Source organism: Macrotis lagotis, chromosome X (assembly GCF_037893015.1).
Source record: "Macrotis lagotis isolate mMagLag1 chromosome X, bilby.v1.9.chrom.fasta, whole genome shotgun sequence".
Lineage (NCBI taxonomy): Eukaryota > Metazoa > Chordata > Mammalia > Peramelemorphia > Peramelidae > Macrotis > Macrotis lagotis.
In genome coordinates, this window is record NC_133666.1 from 134,423,781 (window position 1) to 134,444,823 (window position 21,043).

General features: G+C 38.2%; 1 protein-coding gene across 2 annotated transcripts in view; it reads right to left on the minus strand.

Annotated features, from left to right (window-relative positions):
* Positions 1-619: 619 nt before the first annotated feature.
* Positions 620-21,043, minus strand: part of LOC141498647 (lysosomal alpha-glucosidase-like) — a 68,416-nt gene continuing 47,992 nt past the window's right edge. For both annotated transcript variants that reach the window (XM_074201823.1, XM_074201822.1), the window contains 13 exons: positions 20,418-20,549; positions 16,578-16,688; positions 15,643-15,756; positions 15,079-15,163; positions 14,804-14,921; positions 12,333-12,466; positions 11,520-11,671; positions 7,412-7,560; positions 6,802-6,943; positions 4,758-4,856; positions 3,741-3,905; positions 2,887-3,033; positions 620-1,497 (listed from right to left, as the gene is read on the minus strand). In XM_074201823.1, coding sequence (XP_074057924.1) covers positions 1,435-1,497; positions 2,887-3,033; positions 3,741-3,905; positions 4,758-4,856; positions 6,802-6,943; positions 7,412-7,560; positions 11,520-11,671; positions 12,333-12,466; positions 14,804-14,921; positions 15,079-15,163; positions 15,643-15,756; positions 16,578-16,688; positions 20,418-20,549 — 1,611 coding nt within the window. In that variant the 3' untranslated portion in view covers positions 620-1,434. The remainder of the gene's footprint in view (positions 1,498-2,886; positions 3,034-3,740; positions 3,906-4,757; positions 4,857-6,801; positions 6,944-7,411; positions 7,561-11,519; positions 11,672-12,332; positions 12,467-14,803; positions 14,922-15,078; positions 15,164-15,642; positions 15,757-16,577; positions 16,689-20,417; positions 20,550-21,043) is intronic.

Sequence of the window (21,043 nt, forward strand, 5' to 3'; positions counted from 1 at the left end):
GAAAAATATCAAAGCAACTTCTCTGGTGGCTATGATGGGGAAGACAACTCATCTCAGAGACAGACCTATTGGAATCTGACTGAAGTACACTTTCTTTTTTCCCTCTCTCAACTATTCTTGAGGTTTCTCATCTTTCGGGGGGGGGGGGGGTTATGTTCACTCTCACAAGATAATTGTAATACTATAAAATAAATAAACCAAGAAATGATGATAATATAGTATCAATCAAATTCAATTCATTCTGTTGATCCAAAAAGCCTCTAACCTATTTTTAACCACCACATTTCTTCTGACCTGGACAACTGCAATTGCTTTTTCTTTTTTTAATATATGAAAATAAACAAATTTTAACAAACCAATCCCAAGCTAGATAATCTCTAAAGTCTCTCCCAGCTCTAAATGCTATCATGTTGGCTCTTTCCAAAAAAATCCTCAGGCTGGTGTCCTGATGAGGAGGATAAAAAAGAGGAGAACCTCTACCTTGAGGTTCTAGAAGATACATAGGATCTGAGAATTTAGAGCTGGTGGAAGGGATTTTTATCAAATACAGAATCCCCCAAAATTGTTTAGTTTAGCATCACCACCTGAAGCCAAAGAAAATAGACATCAAGTACCTGAGTCATGAATACCCCTTTATGGGTTTTATTTATTAATTTTTTACAGTGAACAATCAAAAGAATTACATAAATATATTTATAATATGTTTAAGACCACATGAGAATTCCTGATCCCAGATCTACATGCCTCTCTGTGCTCCCCAACTTTTTCAAATTTGCACAGACCTACCTAGCTAGACAGTCTGACAGTGACAAGCCCCCATCCCGGTACAATGACAAGCCCACCCACCAGCCTCTAAGGGCTTCCAGGAGGAAGGGGCATATTCTGTAGGAGATATATACAGGTACTGCTGGGCAATCGTCTGTGGAATCAAGTCAAAAATTACTAGGATCAGATTTTTTTTCCCTATCAAATAGCATCTTTCCATCAAATCTTAGCAGCAGAAAAGAAGTATTTCTGAGGTCAGATGAAGAGGACACACTCCTACCTGATTATAGGGAGGACCTATGGCTATGAGTAAAGTGCAGACAAGTTTTAAAATGTAAAACCCTGACTGAGGTCCTATAGGGACCTCATCACAGTTATGGGTCATAAGGAAAGGAAGGGTCTTGGGGAACTTAAAGCCTTTAATAGTTATTAGGAGAGTTGTAGCATCTGCTGTCTGGTTTGGAAAGGGAGGATTATTCCTGAGCTGCCACATATGCAGCTGCATGATGAATGCCTGGAAGATACCATGCATCTCTATATTTAGGCTTCTTTGTGATACACACATTCATATATGCATACACACACATACACACACATACATTTGCACTTTGGGACATAGTAAGCAAGGACTTGTAGTCTTCCCTAGTCTGAGGCACAAGTTCTGGGATCTCAAATCCATTTGATGGAGAAGGACTGGCTGAGGTTCAAGTGAAGGCCACTCATGCTGAGAACCTATGGGATAGAAGAGTTCATTTCAGGGGGTCACCCTTCCAATAAGCCCCTCTTTTTGGCCCTCCCCTGCCCCCATGGCCATATATGTCTGATACAACACCAGATTTGGCAAGAGTAAGCTATGGGTTTGGCCTTGTTAAATAATATCAGCTACCTAACAAACTAAAGGATCTGTGGAGGATACAGGTTATGAAAGGGTTCCAAGAAATGGGGTCAGGGGGAGGGTAGGGAAGGAGGAGAAAAATATGAAATTCAAAACCTTTCCAAAAAATGATTGACATTAGGCTACTTTCCATCAATAAATATTTATTCAGCAACATTTATGGGCCAGGAACTGTGCTTCTTAGGGATACAAAAAAGAAGCTCTCTCTAGGAGCTTACAATCTGATGGAGAAGATATCTACAAAGCAAGCTAAATATAGAATAAATAGGAAATAATTAACAAAGGAAAACACTGGAATTCAGAGAGGTTGGTAACAGCTTCCTGTAGAAGGTAGATCAGAAAATCCAGTGGTAAAAGCTGAGAGGAGAGAGAAAGCATTTTCAAGGATGGAAGACAGCCAGAGAGGATGTTGGGAACATTTACTTGTATTAATATTATTTCTTTTAATAAGTGCTGGCTCCTGAAGGCAGCAACTATTTCATTTTTGTTTCAAATAGATGAAGAAACACTTAAGTTCTTACTAGGTGCTAAGTGAAGGTGAGACAAAGAAAGGCAAAAACAGTCTCTCACCACCCAAGGAGCTTACAATCTAATGAAAACAATTATTTACATATATTATCTATAAATATGAATACAATTTTTGTGTTTATAGTCCTAGGACCTTGCATGTAATAAATGCATGTTGAATGAGTGAATCAATGCTCTTTTTAAAACCAGAAATATGGCCCAATTCTCTAAATTGGGGTGGGAAGATTTTTTTTTTCCCTGCTAAGGGTCGTTTGAATATTTATATCATTTGTGGGTCATACAAAATAATCAACTTAAAAATTAATCTGCTCTATCTGTTCAAATATTTAATTAATTCACCTAGCTTTACTGAATTTCAAGTCCCGTTTCCAGTTGCTGTGGCAGCATCAGACCAAATGACTTCAGGCCTTATACAGCCCATGGACTGGATATTCCCTACCCCTCTCTAAACAAAGGACAACTGATCTAGAAGGGAGAAAAAAAACCAGAGGAGGAGAAGAAGCTCCAGCTTATATAACATTTGAGGGATCCCAGAAGGAGTTTGTTAGATGATCACAAAGCAGAAACATGAGGATTCCCACATGTCAATTAAGAACATGTTTGCCCAGGATCACAGCAGGGTTAATAATGGAAGTGAGAGACGACTGACCAGATTGTAAGAGAAGAAAATTGGGGCTGAGTAAAGAAATAGACCTTACCTGGTGCTCCAGGTAAGAGAAAGGGATTTCTTGGTCATTGACAGTGACCACCTGTGGCTGTTTCTGTACTCCATAGACTGTCAGTCCATCCACAGTGATGTAAATGGCCTCCAAATTGCAATGAAGGACCGTGGATGTGAAAACATTCTGTGAACAAGACACAGTTGAAATAACCATATCAGAGAGCTCTCTCTCTCTCTCATATATATCTGTTTTACCGCCTTCCCTGCACTGGATTGATGTGAATTCCTGAGTATCCAATATTTGTTTCTATGGAGCTTTTTGCTTGGAGCTTTTAAACAGGATGCTTTCCCAACCCAATATACCTCCAAATTATATCCTATAATTCAAGAAGTTGAGCATAAATGTCACCTCATGAAAGCTTTCATGAGGCCTTCCCTGTTCATACAGGTGCAGGTGCCTTTTTTCTTCCTGAATTACTTTTTATTTTTTTCAAATAGATTTTAATATATATTTATTTCCCACACACACACACACACACACACACACACACACACACACACACACACACGTAGTTTCCTAAAATGGAATGTGAGAACCTTGAGGAATACTTTCATTTTTGTTTTTGTAGCTTTGTATTTTCACAATATCTGTCATGTCATGGTCACTTAATTTTTTTTGATTGGTTGATTTAAATTTCCTCTCTGATTAATTTCTGCTTTGATAAAACCTCCCTTCTTTCTTCTCCCTTTCTCTTCTCCAAATTCTCATTGTCCAAACTACACATAACAATAGATTTGTCTCTTGTTCTAGATAATCAATACTTTTAGTATAAGGACTGTCTTCTACCAGCCAAACAGAGATACTTTAAAAAATATTTCATTTGATACTACCTGTGAGATGTTAAACATCACATAGGAATAGTTGCCTCTCTCAAAGGTATCCAGGCTCTCCCCATCATCCCAGAAAAAGTCCCCCCAGGCCATGCCCTCCTGGGACAGAGCAGCCACCAGAAGCAAGGGGTTTCCACTGCTCATCCAGCTGGTGATGTTTGGTTTCTGAGATCGACAAAAGGGAATAAAAAATCAATATAGTGGACATGTGCTGGGTATGGCTGAGCATTTAGATAAGATTGCTCATACAGGAGCTGATGATCACAGCCCTGCCACTTACTGCTTGTGTGATATTAGTTGGCAATTTAACCTTTCTGACCTTCATGATCCTCATCCATAAAATGAAGGGAGTGGATTAGTGATCAGTGGTGTCAAATTCAAATAGAAATGGAGGCCACTAAGCTGTCCAGAAGGATCTCTGGAGACCACATAATTGACTTAGTTTTAAAATGTTATTTATGTCTTATTGAATTTTTATTTATTTTGTTAAATATTTTCCAATTATATTTTCATCTGGTTTGGGCAGCAGTTGGGAGTATTGCAGCCCATGTGTTTGATGACTCTGGCCTTGATAACCTCTAAATTTCTTTCATAATGCGTAAAATTCTCTGACTCTGATATGGAAGGCCATATATGTCTTAATACCTATGAGGTAAGATGAAAGGATCAGTGTATTAAAGGAAAAGTTGATGAGATTTAAAATTAATGTAGAGCTCTCATAACTGGAAAAAGCCAGGTATTTTTATCTCTATAGAATATAGGAGAGGAAATGGTACAAGTTAAAAATAAGGAAGAATTTCTTGACTGCCAGAGATTAAAATTATCAGTGGGAGTCATAGAATCTCTCAAAAAATTTTTTAATGGAATAGATAGTTTCATCTGACCAGGACAGCTCAAAGCAAGAGAATGGACACGATGAACTATCAATTTCCTGTCAATTCTATAATTAGGGGACTTCTGCCCACAGATGCCCTGCAGCTCCAGAGGGGTGAGGGCAGAGAGGTACCAGAAGCCTACCTGGGTGGGAAGAACAGCACCTTCACGAATGTGCACATTTACATGATTAAGAGGAGCTGCCAACTTCAGTTTTTCTCCTTGGCTTTGCAGAGGTGAGCCCTGAGAGGAAACAGGAGAAATAATTCCTTGAAGTATGAAAATTGAAAGTTTTTCAAAAGGGGCCTCTCATAGGATCTCTCTCTCTCTCTCTCTCTCTCTCTCTCTCTCTCTCTCTCTCTGTCTCTCCCTTTTCTCTCTCCCTCTCCTCCTCTCTCTCTGTCTCTCTGTGTCTCTCTGTGTCTCTGTCTGTCTCTCTCTCTCTCTCTCTCTCCCCATTTATCCTTTCTCTCTCTCTCTTTCCTTATCTCTATTGGTCTGTCCAACTCTCCCTTGTAACCACAAATACATGTTTAGAAAGAGGAATCTGTGTATGTGGTTATTTGAGGAAGCCACTTTAAAACTGTTTAGAAACCGTTCTCCTTTGGTTCTGCACTCTCCCCCACCCAACTTATTCTTCAAGCAGCTGCCAGATTAATATTATTTTTGTCACAGACACAATAATGTTAACTTTTGTGCTCCATACACTTCAATGGTTCCCTATTGACCACCAAGTAAAAATAAAGATTCCATAACTTGTAGGCCCTTTGCAACCCTTTCTCTGATCTTATTTCATGACTCTCCTCCACTTGAGCTACACTTTAGAGTGTTAGAGCATCCTACTAGCTGTCTCCCATTTCTGGGCTTCTGCCCATATCATTCTTCATGTTTGGAATGCCTTCTCTCCCTCCTTCCAGCTGATTTCCTCTATTGAAATGTTACCAATCTTTAAATAACAAATCAAATGCTATTTCCTCAGTGATCTTCCCTCCTAGGACCTAAGAATTACTTTTGGTTTGTATTTTTCTCATACTCTTCCTTAGGTATTATTTTGCAACAGTTATTTGCATATGTATTATATCTCCCTACCACATAGTGGGCAAGGATTGTATCTTATTTAATTTTTCTATCTCCGCTATGGCCTAACACAGTGTTCTATGTGATAGGTCCTTAATTCATCATATTCAATAACTAACACATAAGTGCAGGAAGGCCCCTTCTTAAAAAGAGATAGGTAGTACTTGGATTTAGGAAGACTTGAGTTTGAATCCTACCTCAGATACTTCCTAGCTGTATGACCCTGAGTTTTGACCCTTAATTTCCAAAATTATAAAATGGAGATAATAATAGCACCTATCTCACAGTATTGTAATGAGATCAAGTGAGATAAACTATACAAAGTGCTTTGTGAACCTTAATGCTCTATATAAATATTAGTTATTACTAATATTAATGAAAACAAAATAAGGAATACCAATTAAAAACAATTGAAGCTTAGCAAAGTACCACACCATAGCAAATTATATGTATATGCTTATGTCTTCTCATATTACATAACTTTTAAAAATAAGTAAATATTAGTAACTAGGAGGTACATTTTATAAAAAAAAAAAGCACAAGTGACTGTATTCTTATAACTCTACTCTTTCAGTTTTCCTTGCCTCAAAAAACTCTGGGCAGCTTTGCTACAATGTTACAGTTCAAGATACACCCTAGGTGTAGATATTCAAGTTGAAGGCAAATGAATGAATGATTAGCAAATTTAAGGCTTAATAAAATCTCAACTTCCAAGGGAATGACTTTATGAACTCACATAGATTATAAAGTGATTGGAAATACCATTGGATGTAAGCCAATCTGCCATTTTGTGACCATCATGAAACATTTGTATGATACTTCACCATGTTGGTTTGAGACCCTTTTTACCACAAAGGGCAAGTGAGACTGTTGGGGAAAGAGAAATACTAAACTTTCACTTTATCCTTATTCATAAGTCTACTGTCCTTTCTGATGGATGTCTTAAGTTAAAAAGGGGTCTTTGAGGACTCTGAGCCCTTAGCATAGGAGACCTGCCAAAAGTCTGTGGAAGAAGTTCTATTTACATCCCAGTCTTTGACCAAAGATTTAAATCTCCATCCCTACCCAAGTCTTTCCATTTCAGCCACAACCACTGAATCCTGCTACTTACCGTGTAATAGTCATACCATATCCCTTGGGGGAAATAGCCAGTCACTGCATCTACACCTGACTCCAATACAGGGGTCACCAAGAGATTTCGTCCCCACAAGAACTGCTGATCCAAGGCATAGGTGTTCTTGTCTTGTGGAAATCTGAAGAAAAAGTCATGCCCCCCCAAACCATAATATTTATTTATGCATATGAATAAATAATATTTATATAGATATTTCTGGGTATACACATGTATATTTGCAAATGCAAATATACATGTCATATATGTGTACTACATATATACTCTTGAAAGATGATTTTTATATCTCAGCTGCCCTACTGTTCTCCCTCTAGATTAATTCCTGTCAATTCCCATTATCTGTATGCACTTTTTTAAAAGTTTTGTAAGGCACTGGGGTTAGCTTGCCCAAGGCCACACAGCTAGGTAATTATTAAGTGTCTGGGGCTGGATTTGAACTCAGGTACTCCTGACTCCAGGGCTGGTGCTCTATCCTCTGTGCCACCTAGCCGCCCCAGGTTCCTATTATCTGAACAAAAATGGTATTCCTCCTGCACACCCCAACCCTAACCCATTTAAGTCCCTCTGCTCATCTTAGCCCTATCCTCACTCAAAGAAGAGGGGTCTGGCCACAGTTTCGCCACAGACGTGGGCATGGTGAAAGAGTGTATAGAGGTAGGGCAGCAGGGCATATCGGGTCATAAGGGCTTCTTTCATTGCTGTTCGAGCTGGAGGGCTGAATACAGTTGGATCCTGGGCCTGAGGAAATAAAAACAAATGTACAGATGGAAAGTTAGTTAAGCAGGACTAGCCCCACTTAGAAATACACAGTATTGGGGGGGGTGTTCAACCAATCATTCCTTTCTTCATTAATCTGTGACAAACTCTCTGCTCTGCTCCAGCCAATCCACTTGCCATGCCCCACAAATGAAAGGGGAATTCCCACTTCTCTATCTCACTGGGCCCAAAATGGATACTCAGGGAATGTCATACATGCCCTGGATGACGCTGGAAGAGGCAAAGACACCAACAGATACAGGGGTAGCTCTGGTCTCAAGCAAGAGAATTAAGATATTTCAAAAAATTTTTCCTTCCTTTTATACCTGCCATTCTCCTACCCCCCACTCTTGTCCATCAGGCCAGATGATAGAGTGAGGTGGTATTTGGCAATGTCATCACTTATGTGTAGGCATTGAATGGAGCAGAAGATATGGTCCATAGCCAACAGAGACCTACTTTTGACTCTCAGTGTACCCGGCTGGAGTAGGCATGCCATAAAACCAAATTCAAGTTGGAAAGGAACTCTGATGAAGAAATAATCCACTGTAGCCTTGATTACTTCTTCCCCATCCTCTCCAGCAGATTACCCAAATATCATCTCTTCTTTCTTCCTATCTTCAGTCTCCCTTGTTGATCCTTCCCCACAGCCTAAGTCTCCCTTCTCCTTAAAAAACAAAATCCCTCAGTACTTCCTACCATTCTCTCAAGCTAAATCTTTCATCCTTTTTAACTTTCTTAATAAAGCTGCTTCTTGACTTCATTTCCTCTCCTATCTCTATTAAAACCTTGACAATCTGGCTTATGATCTCATCAATAAAATGAGGTTCCAATTTCATGAGCTCTTACTTGCCAAATATGCTCACCTTTTCCCAATGCTTATTGTTTTTGACCTTTCTGCAGGATGTGACACTGTTGACCACACACTTTTCCTGAATGCTCTTTCTTTTCTGGGTTTTCATCTCTTGGTTCTCTACCTGTCTAACCGCTCTTTCTCAGTATTCTTTATTGGTTTACCATCCAAACACAAACCCCCTAAATGTGGATTTACTCCAAGGGTTTTGTCCGACAATCTCTCTTGGTGCTCACATGAGTTTAAGTATCATCTTTATTCTAATGACTTCCAGATCTCTATTTCCAGCCTTATTGTCTCTCCTGAAGTCCAGGCCTGCATTAACACCTAACTATTGATATTTCAAATCAGATGACCCTTAGGTATTTCAAACTGAACATATTCAGATTTGAACTTATTTTCTTTCCCCATTAAACCCATCCCTTCTTTCAAATTCTCTTGCTTAATTAAAGCTTCTCTGAGGTACCACCTCACACCTCTTAGATTGGCCAATATGACCAGAAAGGATAATGATCATTGCTGGAAGGGTTGTGGGAAATCTGGGACACTATTGCACTGTTGGTGGAACTGTGAACTCATCCAACCCTCCTGGAGAGCTATTTGGAACTATGCCCAAAGGGCAACAAAAATGTACATACCCTTTGACCCAGCAATACCACTACTGGGTCTATACCCTGAAGAGATGAAGAAAAAGGGTAAAAACATTACTTGTACAAAAATATTTACAGCAGCCCTGTTTGTGGTGACAAAGAACTGGAAATCAAGTAAATGTCCTTCAATTGGGGAATGGCTTAGCAAACTGTGGTATATGTATGTCATGGAATACTATTGTTCTATTAGAAACCAGGAGGGATGGGATTTCAGGAAAGCCTGGAAGGATTTGCATGAACTGATGCTGAGTGAGATGAGCAGAACCAGAAAAACACCCTAACAGCAACATGGGAGTGATAATCAACCTTGAAGGACTTGCTCATTCCATCAGTGCAACAATCGGGAGCAATTTTGGGCTGTCTGCAAAGGAGAGTGCCATCTGTATCCAGTTAAGGAGCTGTGGAATTTGAACAAAGTTCAAGGACTATTCCCTTTAATTTAGAAAAAAACAGATATCTTATTGTCTGATCTTGTTACCTCTTAGAATTCTTGTCTCTTCTCTAAGGATATGATTTCTCTCTCATCATACCCAATTTGGATCAAGGTACAACATGGAAACAAAGTAAAGACTGACAGATTGCTTTCTGTGGGGGGGTGGGGTGGGGGAGGGAAGTAAGATGGGGGGGATTGTCAAACTCAAATAATATCTTTAATAAAAATTAATAAAAAAAATTCTCTTGCTTCTGCCAAAGGTGCCAGCATCCTTCTAGTCACCTAAATTTGCTCCTTTGGTGTCTTCTTTGAACTCTTTGTTCTCACTCCTATCCATATCCAACTGGTTATCAATGTGGGAAATAATTATTTCTTTCTTGTATTAATAAATAATTAATCAAAAGAATCAAGATTTTTACCCCCTTTCTACTTCCTCATCCAGAAATCAACCAGTGTGGGAAATCTCTCTTTAAGACTTAACCAGATAGGCTGGCTAAGATCTAATCAGACAGTAAAAGAAATTCCAAGTTTAGGCTATTGGATACATTCCTGCTGATTGTGTTTGCTCAGACAAGTCTGGGAAAATTTGGATCCTCCTTTTTGTCATATAGGTGATATAGAAATTTATACATGTCTTTGACCAAGATTTGGGTGACCTAGGACATGTACCCCAAGAACCCCATTGTAATCTAGACCAGTCTCTCATTGTAATATTCATTCTTTCATTAACTGTTAACCAATCAGAGTTGGCTGCCACTCTCAGGTTCACCTACTCTTCCAAGGATATATAAACTGGAAGCTCACTGCCATGGGAGGTCTTTGGTCTAAGAGTGAAGGGCAAATGAGTCCTTCTATTAATAAAGATGCTGATATTATTAATAAAATGATTAAATTACCATTTAATGCCTCTAAGATTTTTTTAAACACCCTGCCAAATCTTGTCACTTCTACTTCTACAATATCATGCCCTTTCTCTCTGTTCACACTATATTGTTCAGGTTCCCTTCACCTTTCAGCTGAACTATTGCAATAGTCTTCCAATTAGATGTCTTGCCTCAAGTCTCTTTCCTCTCCAGTCCACCCTCCTCACAGTGATTTTTTCCCTAAAGTGTGGGCTTCACAATGTCACTTCTCTACTCAATAAATTCCCATGGTATTGCTTCTAGTATTAAGTATAATCTCCGCTACTTATCTTTAGAAGTCTTTCATCACCTGGCTCCAATGAACCTTTCCAACTTTGCCAGGTTACTTTACTTCCCACACTCAATAGGCCTGTGAAAAATGGCTTCTTGCTCTTCCCCAAGCAAATCATTCCATCTCCTGTCTCTATTCCATGAACTGTCTTTCATGGCAGAAAAATATTCTTACACTCTCCTCACCTCCTGTTTTTAGAACTCCTTGTTTCCTTCCATTTCCTTCAAAACTCTGTTTAAGAGTCTCCTTCTAAATCAGGGAAGGGGAGAATCAGAGTCTGACCTGCAGCCGTATTGGTCTGGCATTGCCAAGGCAACCCAAAGGCAGGATTTGAAATTCAATGAATCTAGTAGCTTTTAGGGATTAATTAATTAAAAGTATGATCAAATATAGCCTGAGAATGATGCTAAAAAAATCCAAAAGGTCCTTGGCCGAAAAAAGTTCCCCACGCCTGTTTTACATTAAGCCTTTCTTGATTCAATGTCCCTTCAAATCACCTATTTTAACTATATCTTATCTATACAAATATATATATTTCCTCTCAAAATTAACTTTATGCATTTTGTTTATATTTTATCTACACATAAATATGTACCCATAGTCTTTCTTGGAAAGACTGTAAGTCCCTTGAGGAAAAGGACTCTTTTTTTTAATCTTCATATAACACTTAGCAAGCACTTAATAAATGCTTGCTGATTAATCAGTAATAGCACAATAAATGTTTTTTAATTTGAGAGGGTTTTTAGGTATTTGAAAGCATCATTTAAGTATTCCCCCTTGAATGTCAACCCTGAGCTCTTCCCAGAGTCACCTTCTCATTTATAGTATTGTGGTTTCGAGCAAAAGGATAAAAGGCTCCAAGTTGCATCCATCGAATACATAGTTCCTCAGTTGTAGACCCTGAAAACCCACAGATATCAGCTCCAACTAGAGGAATCCCAAAGAGATTGAAGTTTAGCAGACCTGGGAATGGAGAGAATGAGATAACCCACAGTCAAGACTAAAGAAAACAAAACCAGTATCTGGGTAAGACTTGGGTGACAAGAGGGAAAAAATGGAGGACTTTAACTCTTTGGACCAGAAAAAACACCAGGGTTGAAATCCCACCTCTGTCTTACTGTATGACCCAGAGCAAATTATTGTTCCTTTCTGAGTCTCAGTTTCTACTTCAGTAAAACAGCATGAGCTTCCCTTCTCAAGAGCTTCAAGTAAAAATGAATGAGAAAGTCAGCACCAGCTCTGGAGTCAGGAGGACCCGAGTTCAAACTCAGCCTCGAGTTCAAATTCAGCCTCAGATAACTTAATAATAACCTAAGTGTATGACCTTGGGCAAGTCACTTAACCCATTGCTTAGCAAAAAAAAAAAACTGAATGAGAAGTGCTTGGTCTGTATTAGTCACAAAGAAATAGTTACTTAGAATGTATAGAAAGGAGAAAATCAAGGTGATTTCCAAGAACAGTTCAGACTTAGAAACTCCTCTCCCTCATCTGTAATGAGAATTGGTCATGGTACTTTTGGTCACTCTGGGGAATGTTCTGTAGAACATGGAATGTCACAGTTGGAAAAAACCCTGAAACTCAAGGACTCTGGCATTGGCTGCATAGACTCTCCATTGAGTCTTACCTGGAATTGACCAGTACATGTCCTTCCACTCACTCCTGTTGTCCCCCAGCCAGTGACCAGAGTAGCGGCCCTGACTGGGAAAGGTAGATCGGGAAATGACAAATGGACGCTTCCCACGGATGGCAATCAAGGCACTGAAAGACAAGAAAGGGCCAGGCCATAAGCCAATGTACTCGGGAATTTCAGAAACTGGAGAATAACAGGAGGGATCAATTTGTTAATGAAGCCAAACCTGCCCTGCTGTTCAGCCTCTCAGTCATAAAGATGAGTCAAGTTTGTGACAGGCATTGTGTTACATGACAAAAATAGAAAGAAAGGTAAAATGTCCTCCAAAAACTCACATTCTTATGGGGGAAATTTATAAACAGTTATGTATGAGCAAGATAGATAGATAGATAGATAGATAGATAGATAGATAGATAGATAGATAAATTGGAAATAATCCCATAGAGAAGGCATTAATATTAAGATTGGTGGTGGGGACTGGGAAAGGCTTCTTGTAGAAAATAATAAGAATGTTCAAGTATGATGAAGTCTTTTAGGAAGACACTGTAGCTTTGTTCCCAAACACCCCTCTCCTCCCAAGGTCTTTTTTCTTAAGAAATGATACAAGAATGAAATAATCATGTAGAAAAAAACCCATGTGCTAATAATTTTATAAGAAGAAGAGTGGTAGATTTTATTTAAAAACATAGCCTGGGGGCGGCTAGGTGGCATAGTGGATAAAGCACCGGCCCTGGAGTCAGGAGTACCTGGGTTCAAATCCGGTCTCAGACACTTAGTAATTACCTAGCTGTGTGGCCTTGGGCAAGCCACTTAACCCTGTTTGCCTTGCAAAAAAAACCTAAAAAAAAAAAACATAGCCTGCAATGGTTAGGTCAAAAAAGAACTCTCCTGTGTATGTGGAGAAGACTATGTGGAAGATGGGGCTGAAGTCTCTGGACAAGTGACACTCCATACCAGATGGCAACACCACTGGCTAGGACATACCATCACAGAGGGAGTCTGTCTACATACTAACTCTATTTCTCTACTGTAATAGACCTTGGGATGCCTCAAGAGAAAGTGAAAATAGGCAATGGCTTAGGAGTACAAGAATAATGTTATAGGATCCCTGTTATTAAAAGACTTTCAAGGACTTGAGCTATGGGTACCTACAAATGGAGAATACTGTTTTGGTCAATAGGAGGAATCTTTCAAATTTCCAATTCAGGGTTTGAAATAAAAAGAAAAAATAGCAAATAGAGCACTGAACTTGAAGTCAGAGAATCCTGGGTTCAAATCCTTTCTTAACTATTAACAGGCAGGCAGCTAGGTGACTCAGTGGATAAAGCACCAGCCCTGGAGTCAAGAGTACCTGGGTTCAAATCCGGTCTCAGACACTTAATAATTACCTAGCTGTATGGCCTTGGGCAAGCCACTTAACCCCATTTGCCTTGCAAAAAAAAAAACAAAAAACTATTAACAGGCTGGGAGAGCTGGAAAAGTCACTTAACCTCTCAGTTTCCTCATCTGTTAAATGAAGGAGTTGGATTCAATGATCTCTAAGCTGGAGATACCCTTCCTACTCTACTGATGGTCTCCCTATTTTACAAACCAGATCATGTCCTAGGGCAACTAATCCACTCAGCTCATTCAAATTTGCTCATTCCAACCACCTCTTAAAGAACTAGAACAAAATTAATACCACCATGGCTTCTGAAAATGGAATTTCATTGAGCATTCTTATTGTTTCAACCCCAATCTCTGAGACTCCCTAGAACAAAACACCCTTCCCTTATAATAATGATGATAATAGCTATCATTTACATAGTGCTTTAAGGTTAGCAAAACACTTTTCAATTATTATTTCATTTTCGGAGCCACTATTCTCTTAGGTGTTTTCTTCTCCTTAGACTCTAAACTCCTTGAGGAGCAAGGCTATTTCACTTTTGAATTTGTATCTCTAAGACTTATCATAGTACCTGGCAAATGACAAATACTTAATAAATGATTTTTCATTCATCCAATCCATGAAACAGTAAGAGATTAAAAAAACAAGTGGTCTCTGAGAATCTTTCCTTGTAAATTTTTATGAAGTGCAGAGACCATTTTGAGTTTCCTCTTTAGGGTCTTCACCTGAATGTCATAGGGTTTAAAAGTATCATGTAATATTGTTGCTGATGAAGATGATAAGATAATGATGTTAGACCCAAATGTAAAATAATTAAATGAGGGAAGTAATAGTGTTCATAATAATGCCTTCCTAATTTCCTTTGCCAATTATAATACTCCCTGCCTCTACCACTAAAAACAAACAGAAATCAACCTAAAGGAAAATTTACCAAAACTCCAAAGTTCCCACTTCTCTCTACATCCAGGATACCATTTTCCAGTTTATAATACTTACTATCAATGATGTGAAAGAATAGATTTCAATCAGTTGACAATCTCAGAGCCAACAGCTATACAAGCATATCCCATAGTCTCACCTAGCAGTAGCTTTAGCCTCCATCAGCCCATACAGATTATGAAGATTATAGTGGGAGGAGAGACTTTGCTTTGCAGAGGTACAGATTGTCTTGGCAAATAAAGATCCTCCCAGCACCGCTGCCAGAAAAACAGAAAAATAAAAATTATTCACAAGCAAAAGACTTCTCACCAAATCAAGGGCACTGAACTGGAAAGGGCCAGGGAGAGGGAAGAAAAAGTGAACTGGTGAGTGTAAGTTTATGAGGGAGAAACATCTCTCTCAACCCACCCTTACCAGGTTTGTAGGGTGGATTATCCAGTTCTCCAGAGGTACAACCATCCACCGAGCCATCCTTGAAGTTGGATGGTTCATTCATGTCCTAGATGCAGAGATAGGCATTGTGGGCTCATGGAAAAGGGTATCCCAGACTACCTAGACAGAACTTTCAACAAGTGATCCTCTAGTACCCTCCTTTAACTCTGACCAATTAAGGCTTCTTTGGGATATGTCCTTCACTGAGGGACATAGAGATGCTTATAATCCAAGAGTATATAAAGTTGTAAAGGTATAAAAAGCCATAAAGCTATAAAAACTGGCTATATCTTAGAGATTCCAAGACCTGGAGTGACAATCATAAGGCGATTTTATTCATTTATTTTTAGTTCAAAGATTTCAAGTTAGACAAGTAAAGACCAACAGAAGAAGTAGAAATCTTTCAAATTATTGAGATGTGCCCTTTCTCTAGTGGAAGCACTACTATTTTACAGAAGTAAAGCATGAAGGGTCTGAAGGGTATAGGGAGGAGGTCAGAATCCCTGCCTATGTCTCTTTAGGTCCCTAAAGAAGGAAGAAACTTACAATCCAGAGTCCATCAAAGGGAACCCTTGCGTGGAATACATTCAGGTTCTCAAGCCACCACTGATGTGTCTCTGGGTTGGAGAAGTCAGGGAATGCAGTGAGGCCAGGCCACACCTAACATATAACCCAGGAAACCAAGAATAAAGCTCTTCTTCCAAACACCCATAATCCTCTATCCTTTAATCCATTTTTCTTCTTTCTTAGGGCAGGGGTACTTAAAATGGAGTCTATGAACTTGTTTTTTAAAAAATACTTTGAAAACTATATTTCAATATAATTAGTTTCCTATGCAATCCCATCTATTTTATTTTGTACATTTAAAAACTCTCTTCCAGGGGCCGCTGGGTGGCGTAGTGGATAAAGCACCGGCCCTGGAGGCAGAAGTACCTGGGTTCAAATCAGTCTCAGACACTTAATTACCTAGCTGTGTGGCCCTGGGCAGCCACTTAACCTCATTTGCCTTGCAAAAACTTAAAAAAAAAACTCTCTTCCTTAGACTTCTGACACAAGAAAGATTAAGAACCCTGTTGCTGGGGTATACTCTTTTGATCCTGGAGAGCTCTGAGGGCTTTACCTTTAGGAAATCTAGAACCCCAAAAGCAGAAAGGGGAAGAAGAATGGATGGTAAATTAGTTGCTATTATTTTGGGGGAAATGGCACTAAAGTTAATAATGAAATCCTGATATCTAAGGTACCTAGGTTATATCCCCAGTCCTTTAGTCAATTTCTGGAGTCTACATAAAGATGAGCTAGAGGACAGAGTGACCACTTCATATCCTCCAAGTCTAAAGAAAAGGACTAGAGAAATCCTACTAGAACCACTTATTTCCTGAATCATGTCTATATTGCTCCTTGTTTCCCAACAGTATGGGGCTAGCCCATCTTTTGAGTATTTTTAGTGTTCTATATCTATAAAATGCAGCTTTTTCTCTAACCTCTCCAATCAGTGGCTGTCCATTGGTGTTGTTAATGAAGATTCCTTTTTTCAAACCTTCTTCATAAGGCGCATAAGTGCCAGTAGCCTGAGTACTACTGATGGCAGGGTCCTGAAAAGACATTTGGGAAAGTGGCAGTTAACAATTTGGGACAACATCTAGCAGAAATCTAGACCTTAAAAAAGGAATAGTATAATTAGTCTAAAAGTTATACAGAATCAATTGGTTAACTCTCCTTATATTGAGGAGAACACAACTCTCCTAGTTGAAGAATGAATTAAGTGGAAAACTACACTCTCTGACTTTCGTTATTTTTATTTTTTTTCTGTATTTTTTAAATGTCTCGTTTGGTCTTATTGCATTTTTTGTTCTCTTGTTGCTTTTTCTTTTTTAAAATCATTTTAAGGGGTGGCTAGGTGGTGCAGTGCATAGAACACAGACCCTGGAATCAGGAGTACCTGAGTTCAAATCCCACCTCAGACATTTAATGATTACCTAGCCATGTGGCCTTAGGCAAAACCCCATTGCCTTGCAAAAAACCCTAAAAATAAATAAATAAATACATTTTAAAAGGTATGGTCCAAAGAAGGGAAAAATAAGAGATATCAATAAAACTTATTTTAAAAAAGAAAATACAATTATTTAAGTGTCTGTGAGGAAATCTTTAGGTTGATTAAGCACTCCCTCCCACGGGGCTCATGGTGGAAAGTGGTGCTATGGAGCAATAGAAAAGGTCTCTAGTTGCCCAAAGGGATTGAAACAGAAAAAAATTCTAATCTAGAAATGGCCCACTTTAAATCACCCAAGAGTTTTCAGCCCAAGGGTCCAGTTAACATTGACTGGGGTCATGAGAGCAAAACGCTTAGGATTCCTTATTTGGTGTTTGCTTCCTATTACATGAGCCAAGGTTGGCTGGAACTCGAGTTGTGCAAGAGGAATATTGAGTATTTTCCCTTTGGAAAGTAGCATGCCGGGGAAATCCCTAAACCACCCAAACTAGCCCATAGGGTGGAGTTTTGAGAGGTGACCACAGGGAAAATGGAAAAGAAAGGAATGTGCTGAACTTCCCTTGGGCAAACCCATAACAAGTATGGTTACATCCTAGAAATTCAAATCCAAGGAGTGGTTCCATATGAAGAAGGTTTTATTTATTTATATTTGAAGGATTTCAAATTAGACAAGCAAAGGTTTGAAAAGAATCACAGAATTCAAGAGATAGAGAAGACCTTTGATATATCTGGGCTATTTCCTTTTACAGAGAAGTGAAGTGAATTTTTCCAAGATCACACAGTCAATTAGTGACAAAATCTCTTGAGTCTCTGATCCCTTGAAGCCAAGGACAATGCTCTTTATATTTGTGTCAAGAAAGTGTGACTGAATTGTCTGAAAGTCAGCTAAAGCTTCCCTTCCCAAGTGAAATTTCCACATAGTATTAAGACAGTCACAGTTGCTATTGGGAATTATTGGGACACATTATAGTACAATAGAAAGAAAATCGATTCTAAAGACAGATCCCTTGGGAAATTACCTTATCTTCCTGGGCCTTACTTTTCCTTATCAGTACAATAAGGATGTTGGATAAATTGATCTCTAAGATTCCTTTTGTCAATTAGTCAAGTAGTATAGGGGTTCCCATTTAGTGGTTCCTTTTGTGTTGATGACAATGGGTCTACAGTCATTTGTGCTAAAAATTCTTTAGTTGTGACTTAAATAATAAAGTATTATTATAAATTATTCCTTATTTGGTATTTGCTTCCTGTTACAAGAGCCAAGGCTTGGCTAGAACTCCAATTGTGCAAGAGGAATATTAAGCATTTTCCTTTTGAAAAGTAGCATGCCAGGGAAATCCCTAAACCACCCAAGCTTAGTCCATAGGGTGGAGCTTTGAGAGGTGATCACAGGGTATATAATAATTTAATTAATTATAAATATAATGATGTTATAAATATAATAATTTTGCTATAAACACATTTTTCTTCTATGCCAACAAACATGAACATATTTGAAAATTTTTAGGTTTGTTTCTGCAGTGCTTTGAATTATTTTGGTGTCCATACAATGGTTACATCAAACTCTAACTCTGATCACTTCTGACTAAGGGCAAAAGTTCTTGCAGTTTCTCAATCTGTCATCAAATTGTTTGCAAACTATCACCATTTGAGTGTAAACTTCTTCCCAGTAAAGGGTCAGATGCTTGTATACACCCTTCTTTACATTCTCTGCATTGCACTTGAGCTGCACCCTTCATTACCCTGCAATAACCTTATTAATTATTTAAACATTTAATCAATATATTATGAACATTTGCATTCTTGAAGCAAAACTCTCAGGCTATTTCAAAGACATGATCACTGGACATTACAAGTCATTTTGAAAACATCATGGGCCATCATAAAAAAAATTCTACAGAAACAAATCTTAAATGCAATTGCATTTTTTTGCATTTTTTATTTGAAAATTTTTTTGCAATTCTAAATCTGTTTTTCAATTTAAAATTATTTTCCACTGTTTTACTATTCTTCTGTCTGGTGAACTTTCAAATGATCTGATTGACAATACTGGTCAGTCATCTGATAAGAGTTTCTGTGAGAGAGTAGCTTGTTTGCCAGGGGTAAAAAAAATGAGTCATGTCTGAAAAAATTCTTTTCTTACAAAGGCTAGTTTATAAATAAACATTGTCTAAAAATGAAACAATTTATACAATTGAGTTTTAGGTACATGTAACATAGCACTTGTCATTACCCAGAAGAAAAAAAGTTCATTTCATAACTAGATATTTGTTTTTATCTGTTTTTAGGTGGCTAAAAATTAAAAAATGAATTTCCATTTCTCAACAAGTGTTTGTACCATTCACCTGTCATCCACCACATATTTGTGTGAATGAGCATTTTCACTTTCTTTTAGTTTTAAATCAAAATAAATTAACTCAAGGGACCCAAATGTAAGACTACTTTGATTTGAACCAAGTACTGCAAATCTTTGTTCAGTAAAAAAGTCCAACATCAAAAATAAGTTTATGAATTGTAATTATTTCACTAAAATGGTATTTATATTCAATAAAATTTATAAAATAAAGATATTTAATAAAGTCTTCCAGGGAATAATAAGCATTATAAGGTTTAACTGTATTACTTCTTTCAATTCTTGCAAATAAAAAACAAAATTATTTTATAATTAGTTTATAATTTATAAGTTATCACAATTAAAGGTAGAATAAAATTTTATTTTCTATAATTATATAACATAAATTTTAATTTGGAGCTATGAAGACAAAAGTTATTATAGTAGTTATAAGCACTTAATGAATAAATCCAAAATGTTATGAGTAATAAAACAAATTACCCTCTGAGTTCATAACATTTTTTTTAAATGAAGAGATGATGATGATGGGGAAAAAAGGTTGGGAACCATTTAATAATCACTACTCTGTGCCAAGCACTTTTTTTTTTTAGGTTTTTGCAAGGCAATGAGGTTAAGTGGCTTGCCCAAGGCCACATAGCAAAGTAATATTAAATGTCTGAGGTCACATTTGAACTCAGGTCCTCCTGACTCCAAGGCAGGTGTTCTATCCACTATGCCACCTAGCCACCCCATGTGCTAAGCACTTTTAACTCTAAGTCTATCATCCTATGATCTCTTCTAGCTCACAGTTGGGGAATTCATTTTGGTTTCATCCAAGAGTAGATGTGGACATGTTTCTCACCATAGTGCCAGTGGTATTATGTTATTTTTCTCACAAAACAGGAACAGCCTGACCTTCTCTTCTGACCAAGACCCCCTGAGTTCCCTGAACAGGGAACAGCCCCTGCCCCCCCCTCAGAAGGTCAGAAGTCACATTACCATAATTAGGACATAGTATTGCCCATGATTGTGCAGATCCATCACTAGCTGAGGGAGTGTGTCAAAATTCTTTGGCTCAATTGTGAAAATCCGAGATCCTTCCATGTAGTCAATGTCATTCCACTGAGCATCCTATCAAAAAAAAAAAAGATGCACTAGTAGACTATAAACAACTATGCCTGCTCCCCTTGGTCCCTCTTTGGATTGTACATCATTATAGGATTCTTGGGTGGCAGAGAAGATAGAGTACCAGGCCTAGAGTCAGGAAGACTCATCTTCCTGAGTTCAAATCTGTCTTCAGACACTTACTGTGTGACCCTGGGCAAGTCATTTAACCTTATTTACCTAAATTTCCTCATCTGTAAAATGAAATGTAGAAAGAATGGCAAACCACTCTAACATCTTTGCCAAGAAAATCCTAACTGGGGTCACAAAGATTTGGACAAGACTCAACAACAGGGTATTCATTTTTTAAAAAATCATTTTATTTCAATTAATAAAGCTTAATTTTCTGTCCTTCCTACTTCCTTCCCCCCCCCAAAAAAAGAAAGAATAAAACCCCCACTAGGACAAGGGATTCTCTTTTCTATCTGCATTTGACACTACTGCACTAGAGTATTTTTGAA